Source organism: Procambarus clarkii, chromosome 45 (assembly GCF_040958095.1).
Source record: "Procambarus clarkii isolate CNS0578487 chromosome 45, FALCON_Pclarkii_2.0, whole genome shotgun sequence".
NCBI classification, from domain to species: domain Eukaryota; kingdom Metazoa; phylum Arthropoda; class Malacostraca; order Decapoda; family Cambaridae; genus Procambarus; species Procambarus clarkii.
The window spans coordinates 3,768,301-3,784,538 of record NC_091194.1 but is presented as its reverse complement, the minus strand read 5'-3'; the positions used below and the strand labels follow the sequence as shown (position 1 = coordinate 3,784,538).

The 16,238-nt window shown below is 35.9% G+C and overlaps 2 protein-coding genes across 10 annotated transcripts in view; one reads left to right on the top strand and one right to left on the bottom strand.

Moving 5' to 3' along the window:
• The window catches only part of LOC123769874 (tyrosine-protein kinase hopscotch), a 34,109-nt gene extending 27,498 nt beyond the window's left edge, over positions 1-6,611 (top strand). For 6 of the 7 annotated variants that reach the window (XM_045761279.2, XM_045761280.2, XM_045761281.2 and 3 more), the window contains one exon: positions 235-1,255. In XM_045761279.2, coding sequence (XP_045617235.1) covers positions 235-504 — 270 coding nt within the window. In that variant the 3' untranslated portion in view covers positions 505-1,255. Of the gene's footprint in view, positions 1-234; positions 1,256-4,608 lie in introns of those variants that run through there. The other variant, XM_045761284.2, reaches the window with a different exon arrangement.
• A 467-nt stretch (positions 6,612-7,078) lies between these two features.
• Positions 7,079-15,911, bottom strand: LOC138350446 (ER membrane protein complex subunit 8-like). Of its 3 annotated transcripts, XM_069301208.1 has the most exons (7): positions 15,783-15,812; positions 13,620-13,725; positions 12,317-12,541; positions 10,901-10,977; positions 9,551-9,620; positions 8,166-8,263; positions 7,079-7,668 (listed from the first exon to the last, which is right to left on the bottom strand). In XM_069301208.1, exons 2-7 carry the CDS (start codon positions 13,623-13,625, stop codon positions 7,500-7,502), a joined length of 645 nt encoding a protein of 214 aa, XP_069157309.1. In that variant the 5' UTR covers positions 13,626-13,725; positions 15,783-15,812; the 3' UTR covers positions 7,079-7,499. The 3 variants fall into 3 exon arrangements, with proteins under 3 accessions (XP_069157309.1, XP_069157310.1, XP_069157311.1); XM_069301209.1 differs by lacking the exon at positions 13,620-13,725 and having other exon boundaries at positions 15,783-15,911; XM_069301210.1 differs by lacking the exons at positions 13,620-13,725; positions 15,783-15,812 and adding an exon at positions 15,603-15,722.
• Positions 15,912-16,238: the final 327 nt, after the last annotated feature.

Sequence of the window (16,238 nt, the reverse complement as noted above, 5' to 3'; positions counted from 1 at the left end):
GGCTAAGGAAAATTCAGGTTTAGTTTCCTTCTCAGGCTTAAAAAAAAAATTGTACTATTAATTTTTGTGTGTGGGGCAACAGTCCATATTTTCTACTTTCACCCAAAGTAATAATAGTACCTATTATTTTTGGATGACAGGTTACTATATCCACGTTCTCCTTCACTTTTGATAGTTCTGTAGAGATAGGTTTTGTCTTCCCTTCAGTGTCTGAACACATTCTTTATATTTCAGGGCGATACCTTTCAGCAACTCCCAGTGCTGGTACTGTTGAGCCTTAAGATATGTGCCAGGTGTCCGAGACCCCGTTTGCCTACTGCCATCTGGCCACCACCTGATGACAGTTGCAATAATCATTTGCTTCAGTCCCTCATATTACCTAATTTTCTTCAAGCAATTGCTCATTTTGTTGCAATTTTTCTTGGTCTTAGGTTGATCTCTGATCCCAAAACTCCCCTTGCCTCAGAGTATCGGGTTATTGGCCAGGATTCGTCAAACATTTAAGTACAGTACTTACAAAACCTGAAACTGTATGTTAGGTGAGGGGGGGGGGGTTTAAGATCAAAGATCAACCCCAAAAGCAAGAAAGTGCAACAACATAAGCAACTGCTTTTAGAAAATTGGGTAATATCCAGCAACAATCATTTGCTTCATTCCCTCATAAGTACCCAGACTGTGATGTATCTGTCATCAGGTAGTGAGTGGCATAAGTCACACGTGGTTTCTGCTAGTGTTCCCTTATGCACCTGGACACATGCTTCTCACATGGCCCATCTTCGGCTTCACAACTCAGCTAAGTGGCACTTGGTATCTGGGACACTTATTTTGCCAAAGGCAAAATAAGTTCTTATGGCAGTAGCATGGCCCATCACAGGCTACCTTGTGGAGGTTCTGGGTCTCTGACCAGGCCTCCAGGTTGTTGGATGTGACTGCTTGCAACCTGGTTGATCAGGTATTCTTTGAAGGTGTTTATCGAGTGCTCTCTTGAACACCGTTTCAGAGAGAATGCGACACACACCTCCAAAGAATGCCTGATCAACCAGGCTGCGAATAGCTACGTCCAACAACCTGGAGGCCTGGTCGGAGACCTAGAACCTCCGCAAGGTAGCCTGTGATGGGCCATGCTACTACCATAAGAACTTAAGGCAAAATAAGTGTCCCAGATAGCCAGCGCCCCTTAGCTGAAACCCAGTGAACCAAACAGTTCCAGGTGAATAGATTCCCTACCTCAGGGTTAATAAAATATTTTAATTTATTCTTTATTTTATTGCATCTATCCATTTCCCCAAGCTTGTAATGACCGGTGTATAATGTCTAGTTTTTATTAATCTAAATGTTTTCATTTAAATATCAGTTTTTGTTAATTTGTATGTTGTGAACAAGAGAATGTATGTAAAGATGATGTCCTGCACTCTTGTGAGGTTAGTGTTACCACCCTCTGAGGGGAGGTAGACTTGGCCGAGTGTGGTGGTGTGTTGTGTCCACGCTTGAGGAGTCCATCCCAGTAGCGAGGCATTTCTCTCCCATTGGCAATGAGATCTGTGTACCATTAAGTGATTGATTTCCATATGAATGTCTCATTTCATGTCTATTTTAATACACATGAAATGGGACATATACAAGGAAGGCAATCACAAAGGTGCACATATCTCTGTGCCATGAGAGATAAACACCTTAGGTGAATGGTTCCAAGAGTGCACTCAACACAGCCAACTGTGTTGAGTGCACTCTTGGAACCATTCACCTAAGGTGTTTATCTCTCATGGCACAGAGATATGTGCACCTTTGTGATTGCTTTCCTTGTATATGTCCCATTTCATGTGTATTAAAATAGACATGAAATGAGACATTCACATGGAAATCAATCACTTAAGGGTACACAAATCTCATTGCCAATGGAAGAGAAATGCCTCGTTACTGGGATGGACTTCTCATGCGTGGATGCAACACACCACCACACTCGGCCAAGTCTACCTCCCCTCAGAGGGTGGTAACACTAACCTCACAAGAGTGCAGGACATCATCTTTACATACATTCTCTTGTTCACAACATACAAATTAACAAAAACTGATACTTAAATGAAAACATTTAGATTAATAAAAACTAGACATTATACACCAGTCATTACAAGCTCACCTCAATTTGTACAGAGCCAAATCTTGGTAGTTTCTCCCAGTATGCAAGGGTGGATCTCATGCTCCAAGGCCTTGTAGTACCAGCGTTCAGGCTTGGTAGGCTGCTTTCCTTGTGCGAATTAATATGCACAAGTATTCTTCGATTACTGCTTCTCTCCACACATACCCACGATTCAATGACCTGTAATTAAAACAATGGAAATTAGTATATTGTATTTGCCTTATTTAAAATAAATAATATATTGTTTTGCTATTATTTTAGGAATAGTTTTAGTAACTCTTTCAGATTTAGTGAACATTTAGATCAATGGAGTTACCGTGTACAAGTATATACCAATAGACGAATGTTACTTTGTGCTTACAACATCACATATAAAATCTATTAATTTATTTTAAAAAGGCACGTGATATTTATAGGTTAGCTTGGGTCATGCAGTATAGTGGTCTACGTCAACTTATACCAGAGAATCTCGGGGAAGAACAGAAATGGTTGGGTGCATTTCCTTCTGCCTAATGCCTCTGTTTACTTAGCAGTAAAAAAGGTACCTAAGCATTAGGCAACTTTTGAAGATTGCATCCTGGGAAGGTCAGTAATTGACCTAGGGAAAGGAGGGCCTCGATAAGCCTAAATAGAAATTTCTTATCTCTGAACAGAAATTGAACAAGACTCCCGTCAAATAGTTTGATAATGGCTGTTAACAACTACTCGGGCATTGAGGGTCATAAGTGTATGCAACTTTGAAACCCTTTTCATTTACATTATACCTTTTCATTAATTCTTACTCTTAACTACACAGTAATTTTAACTACAGTACTCCAAAAATAAGTGATACATTTTGCAAATACATTGTTTTGCTTCAACACCTACATTCTTTGTGTATTTGATTTGTTGCCTACAAACTGCCAGAGGTTCATGAAAGTGCCCAAGAGTTGGCAATGATTACAAACTAACCTCTATATTATATTATGAGCCAGAAGTACACAACTTTTAGCTGGACTGTGTAAAGATGTACATCTTTGTTTAGTTAAGAGACAATTTGTTATTCACCATGTGTGGCCAATACATGTCCTAGCCAGAGACAATTTTCCCACTTCCTGTTTGATTTCCATGGCCATCCTCCTGTCACTATCACATTTGGTAGCTATTATAAACAACAAATTACATAATCTACAACCATTGGAGATTGTATCTTATGAATGACAAGGCAAGAAATCAGAGTAAGGCATTTGTTTATTTAATAAGGGACAGGCATGAATAGCTTCTTTTGCAGTGGTCAGACCTCTCCAAGTTTTGTCTCCCTCACTCTACTATATCAAACTAGTTTAACATAGATTAAGTAGGAAATATAATAAATATAGGCATTTATACAATTTCCATAGTCTACATTTACCCTACATTTATCTGCTAGGCCCAAGAGCAAATGGATAACTTGTGGGTACCATGTGCATGTTTCTGAAAGATAAAAAAAAAAATCAATTTTACTAACCTAATTATGTTTAAGTTGTCACAATTGTAGAAGTGTTACAAGCTGCTGAAGTATTAGGTTCAGTGGAGTCTGAGAACTGAATTTTGTATGCCAAGTAGTCACTATCTGCAGAGTACAAACATGGAAGTATAATAACAATGTGTGATAACAGGTATCCACTGTAAAGTCTATGGATACAACATTTGTGAATATATTATAAATGCCTGTACACTGTCTTTAGTAACAGGGGAGCAATAATTAGCAAAGTTGCACAATAAGTGAGGGAGTTTTGATGGAGATGTACTAACTAGCCCATACAGATGTCCCCTGCTAGGCAATGTTTTAGGAATTTTCTTGGCCAATGAAAAACTAACCATTTTATCTCACTTTATAAATATAGGGGAAATGACTGACTAGTGATGGCCTGGATCAGCAAATAACATTAGGTATTTACCAAGGGAGTGAGTGGCAATGATGTCGGCTAGGTAATGTTTTACGTATTTTCTTAGCCAAATTAATTTATCCCTGCTAACTCACTGTAATTAAAGTGAAAGTTGTGAAATAGAATGCTTAAAAATGCAAGAATCAATAGAGAAAAATCAGTGAAGTACTGAGAAATACAGTGAAGGCTACAAGTTAAACAGGGATGGTGTTGAGAGATGCTTGAAGCTCTCTCACAGCCAGTGATCTTTTCTTCACTCATCCATACGTCCAGAGGTACCAATTGTTCCAGATAATTAGGGCTACATTGTATTGCCAACTCCATTTCTAGGCAGAAGTCCACATATCACTGTGATCTCTTCCTTGTACCTAATTTCATCTACTGCCAATCTATAATCAGAAAGCAAGGCCTCGCCTCTTTTTCCCCAGTGTGTTATACGCGTTAGTGGCTTTGCAAGAATGTACCACTTAATCACCAAAATATTTACTTTCACAACCCATTCTTATATAAAAATAAATTTACTTACAAAATTCAAGGAACTGAAATTTGCATTTCTTATTACAGCTTTTGAAGAATGGGAAGCGCTTGAACCTGAAGCCTCCATGTAATAACAACATATATTCATTGTTGATTCGTCCTTGCTGGGATCATGAACCAAGCGGACGACCAAACTTTTCGGAGCTCATTGCAGTAATCAGAGAACTTCAGGAGGGATGTTTGTGAGCAACAGCAGCTGAAACACTAGAAATGTATCACTTGAAGGCTCCTTATTGTTCACAGTATAACATGCTTATTGTCAAAGTTTAGATAGTGTTATGAGAAAAATTATCTTGTCTTAATTCTCCAGCATTAGAGATTCAGATCTTATATGTCCTTGTTACTTTTTTTTTTTAAGTTACTACCAATGATACAATATCCTTGCTTTACTATTCATGTTAACCTGAATATGAAACTTCATAAGGCATATACAGTATACCTGTTCTGCACGTTATTGGAAGCCAACCCAACTAGCAGTTGGATTAACAATGTAAGGGATTCCAAATATGTGTAACCATGTTTAGGCAATGAGCAAAGAAATATGTTGAAAATATCAGGTATGCTGATGAACATTATTTGTCACAATACAGAAATATAATTACTATTTCTTGTAATTACTGGACATTTACTGCAAAATTATCTTAAAACTGAAGCTGAATGCATTTTTATAAAAGTTTCTGGGTGATAAGAGTGGGAGGGAGCGAGCATGATGAGATACCTCGGCTCCCTCACACCATCAGTATCACTCCCATCATCTGCTTTTACTCGTCTTACAAAAATTTTCCCTCGTGGAAAATCTCTCCATTTTTATTACCACCATGGTTGCTGTTGTAAGATATTGTTAATAGAAATGGCAAATACAGTGCATGTAATGCAATAATTAATACAAAAAACTGTTGACTGCCAGCCAAAGCATCTCTGGTGTTTGAAGGCAGAGTAAGACTGACTTGGGAACATGATTTGATAATTTTGGTTCATAGTCTTTTGACGTATTGTTTGAGAAAAATACCTAGATGATAATTGTTGTATTTGTTTATATAATTTATTAACTTTTATCAATATTTGGATTAAAATTCCTTTGGGAGTGGACCATCCACAACATATGGTGCAATAATGGATTCATTTTTTACTCTTCTGTATATACAGTATATATTTTTAAAAAATATTGTTTGATAATATAATTTGTAAAATAAGGCCATATTTAAGCTTTTTAAAAGACTTTATGCACTATATAATAGTTTTTAATTGGATTAGGTCCACTGCTAACACAGCCACATCCTAGTGCTGGCTTAGGCGAGGTCCTCACTAAAACGACATGTTTGTTTGTTCCACTGAACATAAAAAACTGTTCAACTATCTAGAAATTTATTGAAGCAAAGACCAACTGTTATTTACAAAGACATTTATAAACATTGGTGTATATTTTACTAGAAATAATGAGAACTTTGTTTTAAAAAGTTTACTCTAAAACTATCTTGACAGAGTTACAAATATGTAGATACAATCATAAGTATAATTCAGTATTAAAACTCCTGTTGTTGAGTTCTGTATACAACATGACAACTACAGGTGATCTGACACCAGACAACAATGTAGATGGACTCCCTACTTCAGTTACTGAAGCATAAACATAATACTAACTCACCTGTCTTGTGCCAAGTGCAACTATTTGTGGGTCCAGACATGTTTGCAACTTCAAGGGACAAGTAGGAATAACACAGGCCGACCATGGATGTTTCTTGTCACCTCTTGGTGGATAAACATTTTAAACCTGACATCAGCCATGGAAGGGTGGTAATGCAGGAGACAAGCGAGCTCAATTTGTTCTTGGGGATCCAATCTTCAGGTATCCAGTTCTTCTAGACCCAAACTGGCCTTGAAAGGCCTCGTTATGTTTCAAATAGACTGATCTCACCAACTACAGGTCATCTGTTATATACTATAAACAGGTTGTTACTTTATAGCCAACCAGTTCCAGGTCAGAGGTCAGCTATAAACATATACAAAAATAAAATCTTTTAATTAAATAATATGACTATTTATATCCCTATTTTATCTTATGATGGAACTCTTATGTACTGGAATTGGTATTGAATTGCAGACATCCTGTGGACTCGGTAGAATCTCAGGTTGTACAAGTTATACCATGCTGTAGTCCAGGAGTAAGGTGCACGTCTAGGAGCACCCAGGTCGCTGGCTCATATATTATCCCCTCATTGTTCCAATTGATTTTCTCATCTATATTTACTATTACGCTACAACTGCCAATATTGTACTATAATTTTAAGTGGCCGAGAGCTGGGGACGTTGCTCTAATATGTACTGTAATGTAATCCAAAAGTTCAACGATTGCTATCCACAATTTACCATAGCATATAAAGACTTAATGATTAATAAATAAATATTAACGTAAAAAAGAAATAAGACGTGGGATAATGTTGTACACTATACTGATATACAGAATGCTTAAATCTAAATGATGGATTCATCAAACAACTTACAGTATCATGTATTTTAATTATTTCAAATAAAATAATGTACAATTCCTTAGTAATAACATTAATGCATGTGTTAGCAACTCTAGTTAAATGTAATCTTGTAAAGCATTAAATACACATAAAATATAGAACATCTATTTGTAACGAATATTCTGCATATTAATTTTGTTGATACTTTTTTTAACGCAAACATTTTTAATTAAACATAAAATGCATACATTTTTCCCTTAAAGCAAATATTTTGACAATTTCGGGATTTGTACTGTAATGTCTACAAGGTGTTAAGGAAATACAGTACCTACCAAGACAGACAAACCTGGTAATCTTAACACGATGGGAGGAGTGCCGGTTTAAACGTTACACATGAACAGTGACAGACTGGGAAGTATAAAGTAGATATTTTGTCACCAGCTGTCACCGCTAGTCTTGGGCAGCTGCTGTAAGAGTTGTTAAGAGTTTGTTGATGTGAGGATTGGACCAGTCATAGGTTAGATCATCAAGATGATTGTCAAAATCATTTATATCATGCTGAACCTTCCGCTGCAGAAGTTGTGATATTACTTCTAAGGATCCTGCTTCTACGTGTACACTGAAAAGAAAATTATCAATACATAAGTGTGGGTTCTGTAGCACAGTGGTCTATATCCTCTGCGCACAACCTAGGGGCCTTGGTTAAATTTCTGGGTAAAACAAACATTTGGACATGTTTACTTTCACTGGATTTACAGGTTTACCTAGCAGTAAAACAGTTACTTGGGAAGGTCAGTAGTTGGCCTAGAGGAGGGCCACAATAAGCTTAAGTAGAGATTTCCTGTCCCTGACATTGGGAATTATTACCCCATTTCCTACTTTCATAGGGAGTGGGGAGAGGCATTTAACTAGAGAAGATATAACAGAAAAGGTTCAAGATACTCTTAAATAAACCCCTCTCCCCTTAGCATCCATACCTTTTTCCCTGTTAAATGTCATAGTTATCCACTACCTAACTCGAGTAACATGCCTCAAATTATTCGTACATTTTTTTTTACATGGGTGGCACAGGCCAAGAACTCTCAGAAAACACAAATGGGTTTTTGTCAACTTTACCTTGACTTGTCTTTGCTTTTCCACTTTCCCTCTGAAGAAAGCTGTGAAACAATAACCGGAGCCGACTGAAGATTTAAACACAATCTTTTGTTGTCAATCTGAAAAATGACAACAGTAACACAGTTTACATTATATTTTAATGTAAATGCAAATTATTTTTTTAAGGCAATGGGAAAGGTGTAAAAGTTACACTACATGTAAGCATTTTTAAAACCAGTTGAAATAAAACCTATGCCATAAATCATATCTAGAATAAAGAATAAGATGACTGGGCATACTCCTTTCACCTGATGCCTCTGTTCACCTAGCATTAAATGGGTACCCCCGAGTTAGTCAACTGTGGTGGGTTGCATTCTGGGTTAGAGAAGGTCAGTACTGTACCTGGCCTAGAGGACACCTTGATAAACCTAAGTACAGTACAGGTTTCCTATCACTGACAAAATGGAAATTGAAAACCAAACACGAGACTTATTGGGATCCTATAGTGGTCCAAGGTGATTGTTTGGGAGTATCCAGAGCATTGGTTCGAATCCTCTTCATGGCTCCTATCAATTTCCTCACTATTAGGATCATCCAGAAGAATATCAAGTTGTGTAAAAGGTTGGGTCAGACAAGCTATTTTGTTGCAACACTGCTCAAAATAACTAATGATGAAAGCTTAACTCATGCACTGCTCACCCCAATTTCCATGACAACCACTGTGTGCGCAAGGAAAAAAATATAATTTTTCTTATACTTTTAATATTGTTAAAATACATTCCCTGATCACAAGAAAAAAGAAAATTATGTTACATACTTTGGCTAAAATTTACTGAAGTGGTCTACACTGCCAAATTTCAATATGAATCTTCTTTTTATCATCATACACATGATATAAGAGTCTCTAGTTGACTAAAAGTGTTTTATTTTTGTTTTTACACAGGTGGGTAAAGAAACTGATGCTAACTGACTGCTATTAGCAGGCTGAGAGCTTTCCCTTCTCATAGCTCATGGTAAGCCTTCCTCAGTAGTTCTCCCTGGAACACGATTTGCCAATCGGTTATCAACTACGATTCCATGCACCACTACAACAAATCAATTACTGCTGCGTGAACAGAGGCAAATAGTTAAGGGCCAACACATTGTCAGCCCTCCCTGGCTAGGATATGAATCCAAACAAAACTGCACACAAAGAATGGGTGGGGTGAGTGTGTTATCACCGCACTACCAAGATGATGCACAGAAACCTCTTGAAAACATGAAACTGAATACATAAACAAGACAAAACCATCAGGTATCTCATAACATTAATTCCTACTTATTATTGACATTTTAACCATGGTTCTAGGGTCTTATTCCTTGACTATGTTAATACAGTGTGCTCTTTGTTTACATAATACACTCACCATTATCAGACATGCATCATTATTGTTTTCTGCAATTTTTTCTGCTATTTTCAAGGCAACAAAATCTGGCCTGAAAGAAAAAGAAAATATATTAATTCAAAATTAAAAAAAGAAGTAATGTAAAAGATTATATTGTACTGTACTGTATAATGCACATTTGATTTTTCTAAATCGACGGGGACTAAACTTGGTTGATAAATAAAACATTATGTAATAAATACCCGGTAATTACTTAGCCAACTATATAATCACTTGTCTAATGTTTTGTCTATTACACAAATAAAATATTTTTATTATTACTGAGAAATCACTGAAGCAGAGTGGGGATTGAACCAGCATCTTGGTGAATACCAGATGCATGTCATACCACTGAGCCACGACACGCTCAAACGTTATTCAAATTGGGACACTACTGTGTCCTCTAAGGATTCTGTTGGCCCCTACCTGTTGCCACAAATTTTTTTTTTTTGTTGGAATAGTCTTTATGCACTTTTAGAGAAGGTGTGGAATATAGGGCCAACAGAATCCTTAGAGGACACAGTATTGTCCCAAGTTGAATAGCGTTTTAGCATATTGTGGCTGAGGGGCGTGGCGTACGTCTGGCATTGACCAAGATGCTTGCTCAATCCCCAATCTGCTCCTGTGATTTTCTTATTGATGTATCACACTATTGATTTCCTTGTGTATTACATAATAATAATAATAAATTATTTTTCATCTAAGGGTCATGGAGTAGCTTTTACTCTTTGGCATCTTTTGAGTAATGTTTTTTCTTAGTGCCAATGACATGCATTTGCAGATATGATATAATGAAAGCAATAAAACACAAATTTTGTATTTGTGTGTGTACATCTGTGTGTACATGCTCATCTAGTTACATTTGCATGTGCACATATGTCTACCTATTTTTGACTCTGATTGTAACGTCCTTTCTCCTTTACATAGTATTCAATAACATAAAAAATAAATTTATTTTAACACACTGCAAAATACTCATTTTAACTACTAAATCTCATGTGAAACTCAAAAAATAATAAATTTAAAGTGATCTGACAAGTTTGTAAGCCAACTTACTTTTAATATAACAAGTTCATTAGTTATACAACTTAGATCAAAATTTTCCAGTGACTGAAATTAGTCTTTTACCCTCATAAAATACATAAAAAGTTTTAAGAAGATACTATGCACAAATACCATATTTGCAACTACATACACAGAGAATAATAGACTAAGTTATTTCCTCTTTTTACCGTCTGTAGATGCTATGTTATTGTTAAAAGTCAAATATTGTATTTTTTTTAACTAAATGACAATTATTTCTTAATTAAAAGTATTAAAATTTTTACTTACACATTATCTCTGATGTGTTCATTTGCTTGATAGTAACCCGCTATTACCAAACCTTCCGATTTGTAACGTTGTTCAATCTGAAAGAAAATCAAAGGTAGAAGTATATGCTGTAAAAAGTATTATCAGTTGTTATCCTAGGATAAATATTGAAAACAATAGATAAAAGAATTGAATAATGAAAGAATAGTTCTCCAATGATATAGGTGCACTTCTAACTCTGGATTATTATTATTATCCCTGATCTGATCTGGATTTACATCTCTGAAATTTGCCATTTTTTGTTATTTATAAGCAAATTCTTCACATTTTTCTTGTATGAAATGATACAATAAATGTTCATGCATATTTACACACATATAATATATAAATAATGGCTTAATGTGCCTATGAATAATTATTTTGCATGAAAAACATGTGAAAAATTTATCCAATTGTAAAAAGCCAGTCTTGACAACTCAGAGGCTGCAAAATGCACTTTTAACACTGTCATCCTGACTGTTAAACCTCTGTAGTCACCCTGAACTCATCTTGAAGTCTTCAGTGCCCATGATTAATGCATTCTCACGAATATAAGCAAACTGCTCACCTCAGGGTACTATGTGGCATAAATCACTGGTAAGCAGCACCAGCCTCTATAGCCTCATTCATGGAAGGTTTCAATGCCTTGATGTCACTTTTCTTTGTCACTGCTCTCCACAAACTATATGATCTGCTTCCTTTGCATTTGTTTATGTCAGAAACATCACTAATACCAATGCTACACTCCTCTTCCAGCTACTTTCCTCCTAAGATATGATAGCATTTTTCTGATAACTGCCTTATTATCCACAGCAAGACACTTTCCCTTACCCTTATCTGATTTATAATATTATGCAGTAATTCATTGTGTCGAGGGACAGGAAACCAGAGTGTATACATACACGTTTGGCTATTATTGCAATGATCTTTACTACTAAGGCTCCAATATGCCACTAACCACACAAAAAACACATATTGGTGTGTGTTGGCATGGTGAGAGATATTGTTCTGGTAGGCAGTCCATGTCATCATGTACTGTAGTTGTCTGCTCGACAGACCTGCAGTACTGTATACGAGTGCTTGTGTATTCGGTACACGCATGGGAGCATGATTTATAACAATACAGGTGGTAGATATATAATTTAAGGTTTGATAAGAATTAGGCATCAACTGCACTTCTCACAAGAAAACACTTTTCACAAACAATAAATTAATGTTTAGATTCATTTATTGAGTGTGAAAAGTGCCTAACAAAATAAAATTCAAACCTCCAACCAGGGATTTGTCGAATCGAGAATCGTTGAATCGAGGTTCCGCTGTATACAGTTTTGTAAATTAGGAAAGAAGCTTTGTCAAACTGCATTGTGTACTATTTGACCAACTCCTATATAAAGTTACCTGAGTAAGTGCTACTTCTAGCATAGGTGCCAAGCTGAGCTGCAAGTGGAAGAGAGGCACTGTATCAACCAAGTAGACAGTATTTGATGTGCTGTCCCCGCCTCTTGCATGGGCCAGTACCACGCCACTCACTGCTGACTGTGGGTAACGGGCTGCATGCAAAAGCATCTTGGCCAGTGTGGGGCATGCTAAGCTGATATCACCTGACATTCTACACGTTTTAACCTGGAAAGTACAACAATTTAGTTTTCAATTTTCAGTGCATGCTATACTGGTAGTATCATACTGAAAACTTAATAGTTGCAAGAATCAGATATAAAATTAAAAAATACACTTCCTTTTATCAAAACATAGGGCAATGAAAAATTAGTTAATTTCATACTGCAAAGTAAGTTCTTTTGATAACAAGTACTGTACCTTACTTTTATATTATTCATTATTCACAGTTCACTAATGATATTTGTTTGGAATGTCCTTTGTTAGAACAAACACGTAATGTATCATGACAAAGTTTAGAAATAATTTCTCTATGTACAGTAGTTTCAATATGTAAACTAGGTTCTAAACTTCAATATTATTATTTCTATAAGCTACTTGCAATTTGTTATCCGATAAACAACAAAGTACTGCTCTTAAAAATCCTTTGCACAATTCTTCAATTCAAAATAATTTCCTCTAGATAAAAACAAGCAATGCAATGTTTTCAGAAATTATTATGTAGTACTGTATATGCATTGAAAACATTAGAACACTGTACTTTCAGTGATTTCCTCAGACTTTTACAATTCAAGCAAACACTCACAGCTTTAGTTGCAAGATTGGCTTATTTAAACACCCTCAAAACATGTAAATAATTAAATTTCATACAAATCACTGGTATACTAAGCAAAGTGTAGTAGTTCTAATTGGATCTGACACAGGCCTAAGATAATCTAGGTACAAACAAAGCAGGGATATGCTTGGGCAAGAGACATGTACTGAACAGGTCTCAATAAGGCTAAGTCAGGTCAATGTGAGTTCTGCAAACATCCAAAAGTTACTTATTAAAATTTAAATTAAAAGACCAGAAAATTGAAATAAATGTTTATGGAGGTGCTATTGTACAGTTTATGAGTTACTAGGCATGACATTAGTCAATAACATTAATATATGACACAAACTAGGAGATTTTAATGAGGTACAAACACTGTACCCTAAAGAACAGTGCAATTGTGTGTTAAGGCAAACATTTCTCCATATACAATAGTAGCATTATGATGAAGCAGTTGGGTGCACCATTCATAACTGAATACACCCATCCAACCTTCATTCTGTCTTGTATCCAAACAAAACTATCACCAGATAGTTGAAACAAATAGCCTCAAGGCACCAAGAAGGTTAACAGGATATCATCAGGCTCTCTGCATCATCTGTGGAAAATAAATGTCCATGCATATCTTGGGCCACACAAGATATACTTTCAGAGAATTACCATTTTCTGCTCTCGATTGTTAGCCTTAGCATAAAACCAATTTTACATTATTTGCTAAAAATCTAAGAATTACAACAAACTTCTGCATTTTCATGACTAGTTTTCAAACTTCTTCACTGCCATGAATAGCTACACTAATCAAATACAGCGAATACTTATATTATACTTAAAATACACTCACGAAATGCAGATCTCTCCAACTCTTCATCGGTGGATTTTTCATTTATGTCTTCCCCATTTAGACAAAATAGTTTAACCCCTGCACTACACACCTGTTTTTGGCTAAAATTTCATGGTGCAGTTGTTAAGGACATACTTTTGTTTTTATAAATGTTTTATAAATGTTGACATGTTAATGTCAACATGTTTCCAAATTCAATAATTTTCATTTCAAATCACAAAAAGCAATGAAAACAGTTAAAAACCTTAAGATATGGCCTAATTAAACAAAAATCACAACCCCCAGAGAGCCTTAATGTTTTGTGCAGTGCAGTGGTTAAATAATTGCATTAGAAGAGGTAGAAAATTACTACATTGTATATGAAAAGAATTAAAATTATATGCAACAAAAAGCATTATCCTTGTTTTCTGGTATGGCTTCCAGTATCCAGCCACTCATGTGTTCAAATCATATTTAAAAATACAGAAGTACTGTATTCAAATACAAATATACCATAGTGTTTGTATTTGAACACTATCATATGTATAGCAAGGAAGCTCTCTTTAAAAATTACGCCAGCATTTAGCCTGTGGATGCACTATTTCCTAACATATTAACAAAAATAACGAGCAACACCAGAAAATCGATGATTTGGGTGTTGTTGCCCAGCCGACAGTCACATCGCCTATTTGTAAAGTAATTTCCCTAGTAAACATTTATATTATTTACCAGAATTTATGTGAGAGCCAATACTGCACTAGTGGCCTCAAGGGGAGAAAAAATGCTGGTGAATTGTTAAAAGTTCCCCTTATTGATTCCGAGGATTTTCCCCTATTAATCCCGAGGATTTTTCTATTATAATCTACATTAGAAAACCAGTCTGAGATTATTGCATGGCATTCCAATAACATCACAACAGTATTGCATATTCAAACTCCACATGGGCAGGCACTGGCATTGCAAATTGGCATCAGCCACCCTAATGTTCAACTGGTTAAGATACTGTACTGTGTTTTGACTGAAACCTGCACTTAGATTCCCAAGCACCTGTGTCTGGCCAGATAATTTAATAACTATAATGCACCTAATTAGATGACTATCATATGTCACTACAGTTTAAGGAGTGTACATTCCTAAAACTATTATAACTACCTGAAAAAAATTAATATCAAGTTATTCTGTAAAATAATACAAAATACAGGTGGTATAAGTGTGTGACGAACATGTGTCCTCTCCGAGGTCTGAACCCTACACCGACAAAACACAGGGAAGAGCTGCATAAGGGAATTATTAGGAGAAAGTACTAATTTAGCATGACTATATAGCACTTAGAAGGAATACGAAGCTGGAGTATGAGGACAGAGTGATGGAACAGTGCCCAATCTCTCGGACAATCGGGGATCATGAACAGACCTTGCTGGAAGCAAGACCATTGTTCAATCAATCAGTCTAGACAGGTAGGCACAGAAAACAATGTAAAACACAAGAAAATTTACCTAAAGCTTTACAACATACCAAATTAACCTAACTTTAAGACGCAAGAGAAATACATTTGTTCCCTCATTAAGGAATACAAGTTTATTTTCTGGACAAACTTTAAGCATTTCACAGAAATTTTCGAAACACAATGATGATAAAAATATGTTTCTTCTGACCGGAAGAATGCTGGAAGAGGCCGGGTGGCTGACACAGTCCACTACAACTCTTCAAAACTCCCATCACAACTCCGTGACTAAATTCATTATACCAACAACCCGTTAAGTATTAAACCTTCAAGTTGTCTATCAATAGACCATAGTTTAGTCAGGAAACGAGGCCCAAATAGCGTGACTTACTGAGGCCAGCGGACGTCAACACAACACAGCTGGAGCGGCTACACCTCCCTCATACTTCTCAGGAATAATGACAGTCCTACACAACCAATAATATAACTTTTACTCACCAAAACTACTATATATATATATTTCCATATAATTAAAATAATGTGTAAATCCCTTTTAAGTTTATGCTGGTACTTACATGCATTTAGTATTCAGTTATATTAAATAAATGTATTTAACATTTGCGATTCGACACAACGCTTCAAACTTATACAATCTTTGTATGTTATTCAAAACAATTATCAGAACATTTATATATAATATAATTGAACATAAGCGCATACGCATTTTGTTTGGTTAAGTATGAATTTATTAAAGGGAATTACCTACCTTGGAGCATATACACTCTAGAGGGAGCAAGGATTGGTCGTTTTGGACACGAAACATTTCGACGAAGCTCGTTTTCGTATT

Bases quoted from the DNA above. Each gene is read 5' to 3' on its own strand.
- LOC138350446 (XM_069301208.1), bottom strand. The intron at 8,264-9,550 runs GTGAGTGTATTA...GTCATTTTTCAG, and splicing joins ATGATGCATGTCTGATAATG to ATTGACAACAAAAGATTGTG. The intron at 7,669-8,165 runs GTAAAGTTGACA...TTTTCTTTTCAG, and splicing joins AAAAGCAAAGACAAGTCAAG to TGTACACGTAGAAGCAGGAT.